The sequence below is a fragment of the Tribolium madens genome, unplaced genomic scaffold (genome assembly GCF_015345945.1).
Source record: "Tribolium madens isolate multiple individuals breed KSU strain unplaced genomic scaffold, Tmad_KSU_1.1 Scaffold_3;HRSCAF=73;Tcas5.2_LG2, whole genome shotgun sequence".
Lineage (NCBI taxonomy): Eukaryota > Metazoa > Arthropoda > Insecta > Coleoptera > Tenebrionidae > Tribolium > Tribolium madens.
The window spans coordinates 12,011,900-12,030,493 of record NW_025401006.1 but is presented as its reverse complement, the minus strand read 5'-3'; the positions used below and the strand labels follow the sequence as shown (position 1 = coordinate 12,030,493).

General features: G+C 29.4%; 1 protein-coding gene, 1 non-coding gene and 1 pseudogene across 3 annotated transcripts; all 3 read right to left on the bottom strand.

Annotated features, from left to right (window-relative positions):
* Positions 1-6,103: 6,103 nt before the first annotated feature.
* Positions 6,104-13,609, bottom strand: LOC123007363 (progestin and adipoQ receptor family member 3). Of its 2 annotated transcripts, none has more exons than XM_044402625.1 (6): positions 13,460-13,609; positions 10,633-10,717; positions 9,533-9,756; positions 9,075-9,231; positions 8,685-9,026; positions 6,104-6,418 (listed from the first exon to the last, which is right to left on the bottom strand). In XM_044402625.1, exons 2-6 carry the CDS (start codon positions 10,711-10,713, stop codon positions 6,185-6,187), a joined length of 1,038 nt encoding a protein of 345 aa, XP_044258560.1. In that variant the 5' UTR covers positions 10,714-10,717; positions 13,460-13,609; the 3' UTR covers positions 6,104-6,184. The 2 variants fall into 2 exon arrangements, with proteins under 2 accessions (XP_044258560.1, XP_044258561.1); XM_044402626.1 differs by having other exon boundaries at positions 10,633-10,730; positions 13,460-13,574.
* Positions 13,610-13,866: 257 nt separating this feature from the next.
* On the bottom strand, positions 13,867-13,939 carry Trnav-aac. The gene has a single exon. It is a non-coding gene; the product is annotated as a tRNA-Val (tRNA).
* A 3,043-nt stretch (positions 13,940-16,982) lies between these two features.
* LOC123007853 overlaps positions 16,983-18,594 on the bottom strand; it is a 3,130-nt pseudogene continuing 1,518 nt past the window's right edge.

Below are 18,594 nucleotides of genomic sequence, written 5' to 3'. Positions count from 1 at the left end.
TTTTCTTTATTACGAATGTAATAAATGAAATAAAATCAATATTTTTAAACAACTATGCGTTACCTATTATACCTATAATAACTTTACAGAGGAATTCAATTAATGATATATGAGTTCGGTAAAGTATTATTTTGAGTTACTTTAGACTATTTAGTTTATTTAACAAACAATTTCAGAAAAAATAATTTAATATTTTATCTACAGTGCGATCAAAAAGTCTGCCTATCAAGCAAGCGTAGAAATTTATAACGTATGTCTGTAGAAGATACAATGTCGCAATGACAAATGAGAAATGTCAAAATATTTTTTATGTAAATTATGACAGGAAACCGTGGTAAACGATTTTTATGAATAAACACCAACAAAATCTTTTTTTAGTTTGTTTTGAGACGTTTCATAGAATAATTAAATTTAATTAGCTCAATCTTTTAATTTTTATAAAATAATTTTTTGACATCTAGATGATAACATACGAACTGACATGCAACATAGGACCTCAACTAGGACGCCTACTTGATAGAAAGATTTTTTGATCGCACTGTATAAGTTGAAAAATAATTACATGATCGAAGATACTTTATACTCTTTTTCATATTTATGTGCATGAAGTAGGTTGTAGGAGTCTAAATGCATCTTTAACTTAAACGAGTATAGTTATTAATGAGTGAAACAATTTTTTGATGTGATTTTTTTACTGCACTAAACTTGTAAATGGTTTAAATGTTAAGAAACATAAGTAAAAAAATCTTTCTTTAGTGCTTTCTGTATCTTTTTTCTTATCTTAGTTGATTACATAAAAAATCTTTCGTACGTTATATTTAAACCAATTTACTACCTACTGAAGAAGTAATTTTCATGCAGAAACTACAGAAATTTTGAAAAAAAAGTTTGAAAATTCTATTTTTAGAAAATTATAAAATTGTTGAAGCGAAATTCAGATTAATACATACAGGGTGAGTCATATACATATAATAAAAGACCCTAACTGATTTTCAGACGCAACCCGAAGTACATTCTCAGATGCGTTAATTAATGTTCTGTTTGAGTAAATTTTGAATTCAACGATAAAAAAGTGGAATTTTTGACACTGTCAAATTTAACTATCGAATGACATATCAACAATTACTTTGATTTGAATTTATTAAACAAAATTTTTCAAATATACAAAAAAAGTTGACTGTGAGAATGTATTTATGGTTGCGTCTAAAAATCGTTCAGGGTCTTTATTATAAGTGACTCAGCCTGTAGGTACCTATTTGTAACGGTTTTATGCATTTTTTTTAGTTATGTTGCGAAAATAGTATAAGCTTTAAATTTACACAAAATTGTCTCATGATATATTAATCTTTATCTCCTATTTCTATTTTTGCGCTTAAGAGTTTTTACTTTTACCATGTCATTAGTGACATTTTTTCTAGTTATGTTGCGAAAATAGTATAAGCTTTAAATTTACACAAAATTGTCTCATGATATATTAATCTTTATCTCCTATTTCTATTTTTGCACTTAAGAGTTTTTACTTTGTCATTATTGACATTTAACAATGTTGTTTATTTCTTGTCTCTTTTGCTGCTTCACCAATATCACTAGGCGTACATTGTAGATCATCAGCATTTGGTATTTTCCACTACTAACTGCACTAGTTAAATAAATAAACCCATTCGAAAATCTTAACACAAATTGCACTCCTGACGCGTGATATTTGTTTATAAGTGTTGTTATAATTTCAATAATTGCAAAGCGTTCTGATTATTTTGCTCATTAACTTGCTAATTTATTTGTGGCTTTTTACTCTTAAATTGAATAGGTTTGCGGATATAATGGTATATGTTATTCCTATTAAAAGTAGTGATTTATGTGGCTGAGCTGCAAAAACCACCACTTTTACTCCTAATAACATAATGTACTGTTAATTGAAGATATAGTAATTATCTAGTAGAGTAATCAACAAAAATGATATTTTGATAGGAGTGTTTTTTGATTCCGTTTTTGTAAATTTTCTCATTGATACAAGTTCTAATTTGTCAATTGTCAATTTCATAAATCAAAAAATTGAGCGTATCTGAAATCGGTTGTAAAGTGAACGAAGTAATACTTTCAGAAGGTTTTTGAAGTCGTCAGAAATACTTTCGGAAGTTCTTTGGTAGTCAGCCTGTATTTTGCTGATACTTAAAAAAAAATAAGAGAGTAAAAAATGTGTGTATCTGGTGTTAAATTTTAGAGTTTGTTGCACTGTTTTTCTGGTAAATATATCCCTTTTTAATACGAAATTCTGTTCTTCTTCTTGAGTTTTATTCTCACCTGAAGATGACCACTTTGTAGTTGAAACGCGTTGTGTTTTAAATAAAAGTTTGGTGTGACGGGCTAATCGTGTTTTTATTCAACGAAATTCTGTCGTGCTCCAAATTTAGTTAAATCTGATTAAAAAAAAATGAAGTTCTACTTTTGTCAATTTCTCAATTTTTGTCGTAGTTGTACATTATTTTTTACTACTGGAACACATTCTGCTTTAGTTCATGACTGTTTTAGATTGAAAATTTTGTGTTTAAAGTCTTATTTTTTCTAATTGTTCAATTTTATTTCATTAGATTATATTTTTGTATTCTCCTTCTATTCAATTTTTTTGTAATTTTATTGTAGTTTACAGTTTTAATTTTTTTACTAGGTTTTTAATCTTTTTTATATCTTTTAATATGAAATTCTGAATTCAAAGCTTTCTCTTCCAATTTTTTTCAGTACAATTTTTTTTAAGAACTTGTGTTCTTCTTAATATTTTTTTTACTGTTACAGCACATTATTCTGTTTTGAAACGTTGATTTTATAATTCGTTATCGTTTCATATTAAAAATTTTCTATTCATAGCCTAATTTTTTTTCAAAGTTTGTAATTTTCCAATTTTATCACAGAATATATTTTTGTATCACTAAAGTTAGATAGATTTTTTAATTAAAGTTTTTTGCACAAGTCGGAATTTAGTTTCTTTGGTCCGAATTTGCAACAGGACAATTCATCAAGCGCCCGGTTTCATCTTTTACGTCGGATGCGAAATTTCATAAATCACGCAGGAGACATCAAACCGGGGACAACAAGACTCACGCCCAAGACGGAGGGTAGAGGCCTAAGCTCGACACGACTCGTTGCTTCTAATTATGCACGCAAAGATTTCTCGCTTAATTTAGTCCTACCGGTTCCAGAGTTCGCATTTCCCTAACTCATTCCACTCGCGAACTTCCTCAGGAGACGCTCCTGAGACTGGGCGACACTCTCGCCGAAGACGTTTCCCACTTTCACAGTCTGACTTCCAAGGAAAATATCGCCATGGTAACGGACTCAAGTAGGGGAGCGCCATTTTGTCCCCGACTCCGGAGTTAGCGAAAYCGCCACAAATTTATATCTGCCTCATCCAGGGCTCAAAAGAGATCATTACCAAAGCTTTCTACTCAATTGCGGATCGCCCGGAGTTTGATCTATTTGTCGTCGCTCTTTACCTGACTACTCAATGTCGTCTTTATTATTTTAGATGAGGTTCCGGAGCCACACCGGAAACGAACCAAAAGACCAATTACTTAATCAATGCTTCAAAAAATTTAATTTTGTGATGTTTAAATCTTCAGCTTAGATGAATGGAGAAAAGTAAAATGATAATGGAAAATTAATCATACAAAAATGTAGGTGAAGTAGGGAAGAAAACAGCGGGTGAGGCAATAAAGAAGAATTATTAAGGAAACCCATGAGCCAACAAATCCAGTCAGAGTTGGCGGCACAAGTTGAGGGATCAATGGCTCAAGATGCCGCCTCCGAAGATGAACTGCTCCCTCATTTACAATCATTAAACCGAAATAGATTTCTACAACACATACTTTTCACTATTCATTCAAAAATCAAACTATTTGCAAAAAGTAGTAATTGTAGTAATTAATTTAAAACAAAATCGAACTTTTTATTTCCCTCTATGTTTAATTTTGCTAACTATTCCAAAAGAGTGTAAAAATTTCGAGAAAGTGGGAGCCATCTGGTGAAAAGAGGTAAAAGTTCTGTTTAGCTCAGCAATAGAAACCTATCGGCTAGCACAGTTACATAATCAATAATTTCTACTCTCGAAACCCGAAAAAGTCTTCCAAATATTCAGTTTAAGTCACTTCACAAAGTAAAAGTTAAGAGACTTAAAAATTTCATTTTTAAAATACAGGGTGTTAAAAAAAGATTGTAAAATATTTAAAGAGGTTATAGTATGGACCAAAATAAACAAAAAAGTCCGCAAAGTAACGGTTCCGGAGATATCGAATGTGACAATTTTTAGAATTTCCACTAGAAGCTTCTCTTTTTTGATTGAACAAACTGCAAACAAGTGTTTCAAAAAAACAATAATTTCGTTTATGTTCATTTTGGTTCATACTATTACCTTCTGAAATATTTTACAACCTTTTTTTAACACATCTAAAACACGTGGTATGCTTACATAAACACTTTTTATTTTATAACAATGTTACACTGCAAGAACACCAGTTTGCGATTTGTAGAAAAAATTGTTGTTAGTGTGCAACGATCCAATAAGCACCGCTCTCTACTACTAGATTTTCCTAAACATTTAATACTTCATATGCGTATTATTTATGTATAAAACAACGAGTAAAAATACTTAAAAAAAACTATAAAAACTCAACATACTTTAAAGTAAAATTTGTTGCAAAATTGTTGCTTTTTTGTGTAGTATAAAAAATGAAAAAACTGAAAAAAAACATAGGTACTGTAATTTTAGCCAATATTTAACTCTCAAATGTTAATTCTAGCTCCCATTAAATAAAATATTGTAGTTTAATTTAATTAATGTAAAAAATACAGTCGTCTTTTTAGTAAAAACATCTCCCCCGAAGTAAGTTTGACTTGTTAATTTTTTTAATTTTTAAAATATTAAAAAACAACAGTATAGACCATAAGTTTTGTGACTGAGAGCAAGTTTTTGCTCCATTTTTTGTGATTGCAAATTTTTTTTTTTTCAATTTTTGTTTCATCAAACGTTTTAGAGTTCCGGCGAGCGTTTTACTGTTAATTTTCTTGTTTTTTTTTTTGTTTTATTGAGGTGTTTTTTGCCCAGTTTTTTCAATGAAAAGTAATTTATTTAAATAAAAAATAAAAAGGTTTTTTTAATTTGATAAATATTAATTTTCACCCACTTTTTAATTGTTAACTTTATTCCAATATTATTCAATTTGATTCAAAAATTATTTGCATGAAATCACAAGTTTATTGTCTATTTGTGTAGCTATAGTAAGTATGAACTTATCTTTTTAAGATATATAACAAAAGAGTTTCTTAATAAAAGCGACTAATAGCACAAACCCAGTTTTTGAGGAGTATAGGATATGAGGTAGGTATAATAAAATGTTGATAAAAAATCGATGTTCTGTCGATATCGTTGTAGAAATAAAGTCATTCGATTTGAAAAAACTAAGTTGTAGTCGTTTCTTAATAATCATTTTCTAAAAGCCATACTAGCCTTGATTTTTGACACTTGATAATCTTAACCACTTTAGAAGATTTTTGAAACCTTCGATTATCACATGCAAAAAAAATGTTCACTTATTGTAAAGAATTCTAAAGCTGTGATTTTTTTAATGAACGCTTACAAATAAAAATTTTGACAAAAAATTGACATACTTATGTCAAAAATTATAACAGACAACTAACAATTTGAGTACGTTTTATTCAGTTAAAGAAGGCAAATTCAAAAGTGTTGAAAAAATAGATAATTTAATTAATTATTAAATTTTTCGTAACAATTTTGAAAATAATTTAGATGGATCAAAAATAGTCGATTTTAGTCAAAGTTGAAAACTTTCTAATGTAGGGCCTACAAGAATCACCCTGTATAGTAACAAAAATTTCTGAAATCTCTGAAAAAGTGTGCCAAATAATAAAATAAAAATCTTGAAAGTGAAAGGTGTTGAAGTAAAAGGTATTTGACGTCCATGGCCGTCAAAAATGATAATAAATACCGTTGATAGTAAAAGTTGACCTGTTACAGAAAATTGATATTTTCGTCATACATATGAATTATTGGTTTACGGCAAGAAAGCGTTAACGGACAACAAAAAAGCGATAGTTGTAATAAATAACCAGTCTAATATCAACAATTCTAAGACTACATCCATAAAAAGTGTAATAACAATGATTTAATTTAATGTCACATCAAAGTCATATGACTGGCACAAGCATGATTAAATCTGTATTCCAAATAAATCATTCCGGTACAGTGCCAGTAGTACAGTGCAGCCACCACAAATAGATGCCACCACTGGTGCGAATGTCCTAAATAATCGAATTTTCCTGAGCAAAATCTTTCAGGTACTTTAGTGATATAAACAGCGAAAGCTGTCCCACTTATCAGATACATCCCAACAACTCTGGGAAGAAGGAGCTGCAACAAAAGCGGTGAAATAGTATATCACATACCGAAGTGGAAAGTGAAAAAATGAAACTTTCTAACGTGGTTTATACACATTTTATTCACAACCGCCTTATTACTTTTCCTGAAAAAAGTAAAAAGTAGAATGGAGATCAGTAATGGAACACTTTGGCAAAAATGTCAACTTCCCTTCTCGGTTGTGAATAAAATGAAAAAAAAAGTCCATTAGTGACCTATAATTAGTAAAATTTTAAAAACATTGTATAGGACATTGATAGGTACTAATCTAGTGAAACACCTAAAATTATTTTCAACCATACAGCATGTCCCAAAAATAAGTTACGATACAAATTTGTGTTTTTTTAAATAAAACACCGTATGTTTGAATGTAGCCTTTTAAAACAGTGTTTTTACGCTAAACTTTTATTAGTCGATTTCGCTTGGTTTTAGAAATAAGACGTTCTTTTGACGAAAACATGCACTTTTTAAAAATCTATTACACAAAAACTAAGACAGCTAGAACAAATTTTTTCTTACTTCAGCAAAGAAGAAAGTACAAAATTAATTTTTTAGTGATTTCCATTTGTAAAGATTAATAAATTAAGAAGTTTGTTAAAAGTTAAATAACTTAAAAAAATTAAATGGAACACCCAATTTTTTATTTTTGCATCTAATAGATCGATAAATTTTCTATCTAAAAAAATAAACTTTTAATGACTAGAATTAATAAATGAAAAGATATTTACAATGTTAATTGTAGTAATAATGCCTTGCATTTATCCAGAGATTGTAAAAGTCGTTATAAATACTGAAATTCGAATTATTTTATTGTAAAAATAAAGAATAATAGATTCAGTTTAACACAAATATGATTATTAAGTGATATTTCTTCCATTTCTTGTGCAACTATGCACTTTTTGGCTACTGAAACAATAGTATTTTTTTTTAATGTTTAACGTTAAATATCTTTTTAATTATTTATTATAAACACCTAAAAGTGAATAATTTTAGAAAAACAATTTAATAATATTTTCAATGCAAAAACAATAAATAGGGTGTTCCATTTATTTTTTTTAAGTTATTGAACTTTTAACAAACGTTTTCATTTTTTTATCTTTGCAAATGCAACACACTAAAAAAATGTTACAATCTTATAGCTTGTACTTCTTCTTTGCGGTAGTAAAAAAATATTTCTAGATGTCTTAGTTTTTGTGTAATAAATATTTAAAAAGTGCATGTTTTCGTCAAAAAAAACGAGTTATTTTTAAAACTAAGCAAAATCCACTAATAAAAGTTTAGCTTAAAAACATTATTATAAAAATCTACATCCAAAAACACTAAGAAACATACCAGGTGAATAAAAAGTATGGAACCAAACGTTTTTTGCTTAAACTATTTATTTTTTGAAAAAACTAAGTGATGAGTGCTAAAGTACTATAAAAATGTGATGATTTAACAAGAATAAAATTTTTCGAAATTTCCTTTCATTTTTGAGTTCTACAAAAAAATTAATTTTAAATGGCAACCCACTATAAAATCATTTTTTTCATAAAAGCTATACTCTAAGAATTACAACTATCTGCTTTATTTTTAATTTTTTCAAAAAAAATTTTTCACATAAATTGCAATTTTGACAAAAAAAATCGCATAACTCAAAAACAAAACAAAATTTCGTTCTGAAATTACGATCATATTTTTTTATATTACTTTAATGGTTAAAAATAAAACCGCTTGGTTCCATACTTTATATTCACCCTGTATAGTGTTTCATTTAAAAAAAAACACAAGTTTGTATTGTAACTTATTTTTGAGACACGCTGTATAGTTGAAGATAATTTTTAGGTGATGCACTAGATTAGTATCTGTCAATGTCCTATACCGGGTGGGGCATGCGTTACGCCCAAAAAGAAAATCCCCACTTAAATAAAATTGTTGAATTTTTTCACTTACCTGGGCATTAATAAGGTACGTTCTCTAATTTTTTGGTAATTTTTCATTCACAAAGCCAAAAAAAAGTAATTTTTCCCCAAAAATTTAATTCTAATTTTTATACTGATCTACGCAAATTCACTTCCTACAATTGTTAAAAAAAAATCAGAAAAAAAAACACCAATTAGATTTTGAATTAAACGCAATTTTCCATTTTAACTTTGAAAATCATTTTTATTTATGACCTGCTACTTGTGCCATTGTATTTTTTTTTAATTTTATCATTTCAAGGTCACTAATGGACTTTTTCAACTCGCTGTGACACCCTGTATATTTTTTATGCACTTACACAGACTAAAGGGTGTTCAAACCACCCCATGTGCATGGCCCAATGCAGCGTCGGGACGACCCCATACGCCGCCCATCCGACAAAGACCATCATTCGAACGTTGGGTCCAACGTTGAATCTCGGAACATGCAACAACATCGCAATCGCGAAAATAATCGTGACTGTAAAAATGTAAAAATTCAAAAGTCCGGGATTACACCAAAAGGCGTAATATATTCCAGATGTGTAGATGGCGAGAAGGGAAAGGGCAATGCCGAATAAATCGAACGAGAGGAAAAAATCACAGTCACGCTCAGATCTGCATGAAAACGTATGATACAACGCTGATAAAAACATGCACACCTGAAAAAAACTCATTACAAAACGAACTGTTTCAGCGATGCGAATTACCTGAAAACAAATTAAAACGAAACCTACAATAAGCTTATCACCAATGAATGCATAGACGTCTAGTGACCAGACGTCTCGAATTGTAACGGCTAGGAAGAGAACAAATCCGAAAATATGGGACCATATATTGATTGTCTCGTTTGTCCACCAAAAAATACTGAAAATAATATTTCAAGAAAAAAAAAACAACTTTAATTATTTGAATTCATTCAAAACTTTCCTCCCAACAGACTAAATTAATAATAATAATAATTAATTAATTAATGGTCAAATCCCGTCAGATTCGAAAATGTTTATAGGGGGCTCGCGGCTATGCCGCTCGCCCCCCAATACACCTCACTGTTTCTAATCCCCAACTCAATTAATTCAATTCCAGTTTATTTTACGAGTAAAAATGGTATTTCATTTATTTTATTCTCTGTTGAGAGAAAAATCATCAAACTTGATTGAAGTCTCACCTTTCTAAACATAAATGCGTGTCTAAAATCCCCCTATACCCTGATAGAATAAAAGTGTTGTGTTTTATGTAATCGGGGGCTTCTTTGAAAGTGAAGAGCTTTTTAGCTCGTTCATGGCAAAGTTTATGGTTTCTATCATTTTCCTTTTTTTCTTTTGTGTTGTCTTCGGGGCATGGTTTTCTAATAAATTCCTTTAATAAATTGTTTGTTTGTTCATCACAGTCCTGTAACATAATAAGGTTTTCTATTGTAATGCACAATGAATGAGACACTGAAATTTAAGACGCATCGCGCTGCAGGACTACATCTCTTGCGATTCCTGCAGTCCTGCTAGAAGTGTGCAGCGAGCGACACTGACGCCACGAGACTGACAATTGACAGACATTGGCGTGTCTCTAAATTTATTTTTAGAAATTCTATTATTAATTGACAATAAATAATTACAATTGGGAAAGTTTTCTAACACTTCTTCATCGCACTGAAAAAAATTGCAATGAAATTTTGACCGAAAATAAGGACAGGTGAAATCGCCCTCCTGCGGTCCTGCTACGTACAAAGTTGATTTTTGTGAGGTAATTTTAATACAAAGGTGCCGTTTACTAGACCGGAAATAAAATTTCGCTAAACAATAATATTGACGCAATAAACAAAGGTTGATGTTTATTAATCATAACACAGGTATTGCTTTTTATTTTAGTAACCTTGAACCAATAAAGAAGTCTAAAGTAATTCAACACACTGACCCAGAATCGGTTTACATAACATTTATTTAAATTCGTACAGCATATTTTAAAAATAAAAGTACAAATTATTAATTTTTGTTTGTAGAAAGTAAGTATTAAAATGATCTTTCGTTGCTTTCTCCCAGTTTAGTGTAAACTAATCACAAGAAAGCAAGTTCCGTTTTAAGTGGGTTGCCAGATATGTTTGTTTCTCTAGGCGATTTTGAGTTCAAGCACTTTTATTGTTGGCAAATGTAAACCAGATTCTGTGTTTCTATCAAAGATTTTTGATTGGGTATTTTTATAATTGTGCATTACAAAGATACGTAATGAGTAAACTTTCATTTAATAAGTAAAGAGAAAGTTTGGTTCACTCACCTTTTTATCACTACAGCACGTTTCATTGTCATTGTCATCTGACATTGAGACATCGTGTTTTGCTGAAATCGTAACAGTCATTTTTCTGAAAACAAAACCTGATTAAATTTTATTTCAAATTATTTTCTTCCATAGCACATGTAATGTTATTCAAATTTGTTTTTTTTTTTAAATTACAGTTAAGTTCATTGCCTTTGGTGAGATGAATGAAAGCACTAAGTTAATAGTTTCAGGCGACCTTCCTATTCCTGAATTTGAGCATGCTCTCAATTTTTAAAAATATTTTCACAATCAAAAATAAAGTTGTACCTGAACAAAAATAAACCAACACGTGAAACATTTTTATCACTAGATGAGGCGAATTTTGAAGCTCGTTCAAGGACAAGTGAAAAAAAATTATATTATATTTTTCAAATATGTAATACGTTTCAGGTACTCCAAAAATCGTATTTTGGAAATTAAAGTTTCGAATTTATCTTTTGGGAGCGTTTTCCTGAAAAAACAAATCAAATCCAAAGTATATGTTTTTTACTTATTTTTTGAAAAAAACTGATGAAGTACTATAAAAATGTGACGTATTTTAAAAATAAGTAAACCAGAGGAGAAATATACTTTCCTCCAGTGTTATACATAATTTTTCCTACGATCCAGCAAAAAAAATCAAAACTATGAGGGAGGTAAAATTTTTAATTTTGACAGGTGGCCAGTTTACTTTCTGAAATTAGGGTGGGAAGACTTACTTTCTGTGACGGTCGTTGGAAAAATATTTTAAATTAATAGTTATGTATTCGACCAGTTTGAGTGTAAATCGGACTCTTTATTTAACCGAGTGGATTTTTAAACCACGAGTGTAACGAGTGGTTTACCATCCACGAGGTGGAATAAAGCGTCCGATTTACACTCAAACAAGTTGAATAAAACATTTTATTCTTTGAATTAGATAAAATAAGGCTTAAACTTGCTTTAAATCTATTAAAAATAATTTGACGTTTTGTATTGAGAAATGCCAAACAGTTGTCAAAACTTCCTTACACGGGAGAAAAACCGTAAATTTTGACAGTGTCGAAGAATAAATATTATTATTTTGTACTCAATGTTAAAGAGTGCTTTTATCAACTAATTTCAGTAGTCTTTTATCGTCTAGTGAAATAAAGTAATTTTTATCTACTGTTTATATTTTATCATCTAATTTCAGTAGATAAAGTAGTCTTTTAGTGAAATACATAAAGTAATTTTATCTACTGGTTATATTTAAGAAATTCTGGTAAGTGAATACAAAATAAAACGAAATATTATACACGACTATAAAGATTGTTTATCTACTCGTGGAAAAAGTCCACTCGTGACTTCGTCACTCGTAAACTTCACCTTTTCACTCGTAGTTTCAATTTCTTTATCGTCTTGTATAATATATAACTATTTAGTTTAGAAGTAAAAACAATTATTTCAATATTTTTTCACCGCACTTATTAAAGCAATTTGAAAGCTTTTTTAAGTAAATTGCACACTGCCCAATTTTATTTCTACCGATTTACAAAGATAAATTTAAAATTCTTTAACCTTGAGAGGGAAAATCCAACTTGAATAAACTGTATCTACAGTTTTTATCAAAAAAAGTTTTCATATAAGTTGTGATTTAAAAAAAAATCGCAAAATTCGAAAACAAAACAAAATTTCATTCTCAAAACATTTTTATAACACTTTAAATTTTATCAGTTATTATTTTATGAAGGCAAATTATTAAAAAAACGCTTGGTTCCATACTTTTTGTTTACCTTGAATATTTTTAACATAAAAATTGAAAACTGGCGACGTTTCCGTGTCTACTTACAATAAAATTATTATATTGGAATAATAAAAGTGTCATCAATTTTTTTTTTCTTTTCTTTAATATAGATCTTCGAGTAATGTTTTTCAAAAAACGTGAAAAAATTAAATGAAATAACACACTAAACAATAAAAAAATAGGCGAATCCCCTGATTTGGCAAGAATTTGCATTCATATTTCGTAATTTAATTGAAATAATATGTGGCTTATCAATAATAAATTCAAGTGATAAGTTAAATTTTTGCTATAGCGTGTTTTTCCTCGCAATTGACACGTTTGCGTATATAATTTACTGTGTCATAAATTTTCATATCATTGCATGGAAAGTACCTAATTTATTAAAAAGGTATTAAGAAACGTCGAAAATGATTACACTTTAAAAGTCAAATGTACTACAATTAGTGTTACAACACGCACATTGGACTTATTTAACTTCCTTTTATAATCACAGTTGTAGCATTATGTCCATTTATGCTTCGCTGCAAAACGACTCATCAGCGATTTTATAACAAGACATTACAATGTTTTGAAATTTTTTAAATGCTTATTCACACTTGACAGACCTAAAAATCCCGCACCTACAATTTTGTAATACACAAAAACCAGTCAGATTTCGTATGAATAAATAACGCTTATAGATTGGTTTTGCAATAACTTAAATTCTCAACATTTACTACACGTTAAAACAAACAAATAGTTTGGAAAAAATGAGAAGTAAAAAAATTACAAAAGACACGAAAAAGCAATTTTATTGTAATGATAGTCGGCATCTATTATTGTAATTTATAAAGTAATGACGTTGTTTTCTAAAAAAAATTGTACCCTACCTAAAAATCAAAAATTTCACAAAAAACATGAACCAAAGGAGAAATACCAGAATTTTGGAATGCAAAATAGCCGGCTACAGCGTTTCCATAGCCTTTAACACCAATATTTGAGGTCAACTACATTTGCTATGGAACAAAGCAGAAAACGTTCGAAACTCAGAAATCTACTCACACTTATAAAAAAATTGATTTTTCTTCGTATTGTATCAATAGTTAACGCACTTTCTAACAAGATACTGATGTTAATATCAAGTTATACATTGGCGCAGGTGCGTTTTGCTGCGCGGTTACCGAACGACTGAATACTCTTCCATTAATATTTCAGTTTCAAAATGTTGTGACCTCCTTAACACACTTAGTGTTGATGACGTGCTCTTGGAAGGATGTCCCAACGAAACTGTTCTTCGGCGAGGTTACAAGTTGCAAAACAAAACTGCTGCTGTGTTGAAATTAAGAAAAACACTAGCAAAATTACAATTAATTAACCGCTAATAACTCACAATTATAATAAATTTGTTGAAAGTTGGTTGAAGATATAAAACGCAAATTTATTTTGATGTTTAAGAAAAAAAAAAAGAGTGTTTCCGCCCGGGATCGAACCGGGGACCTTCCGCGTGTTAGGCGGATGTGATAACCACTACACCACGGAAACAGCTTGCACTGATATTATGTTTACCGGTGAATGCGGTACACTATCGATTGTTTTATTTTATGTGAACCCCAAACATAACTGTATAATAGGTTGCATATACCAACTAAATTTCAAAGTTTCAATAATCAAACTTTTTATACGACTTGCGTGCCACACTATTACATATTTAAGACAATCGATTCATGTCTCATTTTTGTAAGTATCTGACAGTGTGTAGGTAGTGTTTAAAAATTATTTAGATAAAATATTTAAAAAAGTAATAGATAATGAGTCGTTAGGTGTTATTTAAGACTAAAGAGCCCCATACAAAAAAAATTCTTATACAGGGTGTTTCACGTAATTTTACGAGGCCTGCGCCTGTTAGATGCAATCAATAATACATATTCCGATACGAACTCGATTACAAATTTTGAAAAATTGAATAATTTTCTCTAATTTGTTCACCCTTTAAAAAATTACAACGTTTTTAGTTAGTTAGTGATTAAGATAGGTAAACTAGAATCATATTCATGCCGTCTCTTGATAGAACAAATGATAATTGTTTCTGAAAAACTGCAGTTTATGACTATTAATGAAACAGTGATTAGTTTGACAACTACTGTCATGGGTTTCCAAAAATTAAATAAATAAATGTGTGTTTTTTGTATCCAGTGTTCTGTGACTTTTGTATATTTGGGTGCGTACATTAGGCGCAAGCCTCGTAAAGTTATGTGAAACACCCTGTAGAATAAATAATGTTTTGTGGTATACATATTAATTTTTTCCCCAATAAAATAAAAAATCGCCAACTAAGCATTATTATTTCAAGTAACATAAAAAAATACATAAAAAATACTAAATACCAATTTGCATGATTCCACAAATAGTACAGCAGATGATACTAATTGAACTAAGAAAAAATTAATAACTCTTAACCATTGAGGGATTTAATTGAAACAACACACAGGTGAAGATAAAACATTAAGAAAGTAAGAAAAAATAAGATTGTAGTTTTTTACATAATAAAGCATAAAATAAAAATTAAACCCCAAAGAGAGAGACTAATGAAACAAAAGTTTTTGTTCTAAATGTTTAACTAAAAAATAAAAAAAACAACGGAATAACTAGAATAAAACATAAAATTGTTGTTCTTTAGAATGAAGCACAAAACGAAAAAAGTAAACAAATAAAATTCAAAGCCAAAAAATACTATTTAAAAAAGTAGATACATCAAAGTAGTAATATTAGAAAACAAAATCTATAATATGAATAAATTATTGAAGTGAAGAAAACTTAACATTTTTAATTCGAGTTTTGTTTCCTTTAGGCAATTTAACTTAAAAACTGGCAGAAAAAATTACGAGTCCGTAGGACGGGTTTTTTTCGTTAAATTGTCAGAAAACAAAATTCTCATTAAACTGTCAAGTTTACTACAAAAAAAAGCTCTCGTGTAATTATAAGTGAGAAAATAAAAAAGAAACAAGATAGAAAATCAGTAATTACAAAATAAAAAATCAAAAACCAAAAAATCAAAAATACATAGTTAAAAAAATAGAAAAAAATTAAAGATATTTTTTTAAATGTAATGTCTACATGGACTTCCGGATAACCGGGAGCTGGATAATCGAGGCTCTACTGTATTTATATTAAGATTCTTATTTATTTTTATTATTTACTCGTCCTAAACTATCAGTTATTAGCCATAAGATCAAGCAAAAAATTGAAAAAATAAAATAAAATTTTGTGGTATAGAGCGTTTCAAAATCATTGATATCTCGGTAGGTCATGGAAATACAAATTTAAGGTTAGGTTGTATATTTTTTTACGATTACAGCCACTGGTTGAAGATACGTCTATTTCACAATTTATTACATTTGTCGTTTTTAAGAGGTTTTGGCGCATTTTCTCTCTCATTTTTCTTTCAGTTCCACGTTTCTTCTATATTTACCAAGACCATTATAATCAAAACATGCATATTTCTTTTGAACAAATAGGTTATGTTATTATTTTTTTTTTTTGACAAAATTCAATTGAAATGTCATTATTTATGAAGTATCGTGATCTGAAAAATGTTCACATTAGTAACTTTTTGGTACTAAAATTAAAGTCTGATTTACATTCTAACTCCTATCGAGATGTCAATCATTTTGAAACGTTCTATATATTATTTTTTTCCACAATAAGATAAAAAATTCACCAACTAAACATTATTATTTTGAGTAACAAAAGAAAAAACAAAGTACTTACCTAACCATTTCTAGAATCAAGTTGTCCCTATCGAAAGATCAAGAATCATCTTTGAATCCGAAAACGTATGTCTGTTTTTGAACTAACTGCACGGGAAACGTCAAATAAAATGACAAGTCGAAAGGTACACTTTAGTTATTAAAATCGTCATCTTTTTGATCATGACGTTTTACCTTTTCACTTGTCATTTTATTTGATATTTTACACACATACTTTTTCGAATCCAAAAATGACTCAATTACAAAATATTTTGATCTTTCGATACTTCTACTCGTATCTAAGAAATAAAGCACAACATTATTAATCTACCTACAAGAGAAAATGACATTTTTGACACAACATATTATTTTTGACATTTTTGTAGTCTTAGTGTTTAAAACATGCTCCGTAAAGAGATTTTAGAAGAATTCCAGTGCTTAGTTTGTACCGAATACATGTTTCCGCCAATCAGTGAGTGTCTAAGAGGCCACGCAGTGTGCGAAAACTGCTCATTTAAACTAGAAAATTGCCCTGAATGTCACGAACTGATCGTCTACAATCGAAATTCAGTTCTAGAAGATTTGTGCAAAAAGCTCGACTTTCCTTGCAGAAATTCGGACAATGGTTGCAACTTCCAGGCCAAAGCCAGCAAGGTGAAACTCCACGAGCGAAAATGCAGATACAACAGCAGGTGTTCGAAGAGGAAATCGACGCCACTTTCTGTGATTTCAGTCGTGGGCTTCTTCGCAGCTTTTATTTTATTCGAAATGTATTTAGTGGTGAATAAAACAGAGAGTAGCAGTGAAAGGGGTGGAAGTATACTCTTGTAATTTTGCTGTTTTACTTTTTATTTACTCAWATTGTACAAAATAAGATAATAAATATTTTATTATTACACGAAATTTTCTTATGTAACAGTGGGGAAAGCGTCATCGGAATGATGCAAGGCTTGGTCTTCGCCAAAATCGCAAAATCTGCAAAAATTAAGTAAAAATAAAAAAAATATAAGAAATTAAACTCACCAGAATAATCTGTTTGGCCATTTTCTTTTCTCGATAGTATTTTATTCTTCTGTGATGCTTTTCAGACTGCAGCTCACTTATTTATATGCCTTTTAATATTAACACCGCATAAACAAAGAGCCCCATACAAAAAAAATTGATAAAGAATAAATAAGGTTTTGTGGTACACATACCAGGTGAATAAAAAGTATGGAACCAATCGTTTTTTTCGTAAATTAAGCACTTTATGAAAAAAAATAATTAGTGTAGCGTAAAGTCCAATTAAAATGTGACCATTTATCAAGAATAACATTTTTCGAAATTTCTTTTAGTTTTCGAGTTCTGGAAAAATTTTTTTTTTTAAATGGCAACCCACCATGGTATTTTTTTTAATTAAAGATTATGATCTAAAAATGACCTCTAATTAAATAAAATTGTTTTTTAGCCAGTACTTTTTTTTTAATTAATTGTTAAAGTTGCGTTCCGAGCTCATCACGAAGATTTTCCGAACTTAACCGAAGTGGTTGTTTCATACTTTTCATCATGGGAGAGCGCTGATTTCTATGCAGGTGCTTTGGGGTGGTTTCGAATCGACTAAAAATAGAAGAAAATGATTTGGTTTTACATTTTTTGATCCATCCGGTACCACCCCAAAGCACCTGCACCAAAAACCGGACTCTCCAACGACCAAAGTCATGAAACGACTCCTTCGTTCAAGTTAGGAAAATCTTCGTGATGAGCTCGAAACGCAACTTTAACAATTTATTTAAAAAAAAGTACTGACTAGAAAACAATTCTGTTTAATTAGAGGTCATTTTTAGATCATAATCTTTAATTAAAAAAATTACCATAGTGGGTTGCCATTTAAAAAAATTTTTTTTTCCAGAACTCGAAAACTAAAAGAAATTTCGAAAAATGTTATTCTTGATTTTAATTGGACTTTACACTACACTAATTAGTTTTTTTTGTAAAGTGCTTAGTTTACGAAAAAATGCTTGGTTCCATACTTTTTATTCACTTGGTATTAATGTTTTCCCCAATAAGATAAAAAAATCACCAACTAAGCATTATTTTTCGAGTAACATAAAAAAATACAAAAAAAATACTTAATACCAATTTGCATGATTCCACAAATAGTACAGCAGATGATACTAATTGAATTAAGAAAAAATTAATAACTCTTAACCTTTGAGGGATTTAATTGAAACAACACAGGTGAAGATAATACATTAACAAAGTAAGAAAAAATAAGATTGTAATTTTTTGACATAATAAAGCATAAAACAAATAAAAATCAAACCCAAAAGAGAAAGACTCTAATGAAACAAAAGCTTTTGTTCTATAAGTTGAATTAAAAAAATAAAAAAACAACGGAATAACTAGAATAAAAAATAAAAATGTTCTTTAGAATAAAGCACAAAACAAAAAAGCAAACAAATAAAATTCAAA

Excerpts from the sequence above, each read along its gene's own strand:
- LOC123007363 (XM_044402625.1), bottom strand. The coding sequence starts at position 10,713 with ATGACTGTTACGATTTCAGCAAAACACGATGTCTCAATGTCAGATGAC. Across the intron at positions 9,757-10,632 it reads CGTGCTGTAGTGATAAAAAG|GACTGTGATGAACAAACAAA; the intron begins GTGAGTGAACCA and ends ATTATGTTACAG. Across the intron at positions 6,419-8,684 it reads TTGAACACCCTTTAGTCTGT|CTCCTTCTTCCCAGAGTTGT; the intron begins GTAAGTGCATAA and ends CTTTTGTTGCAG.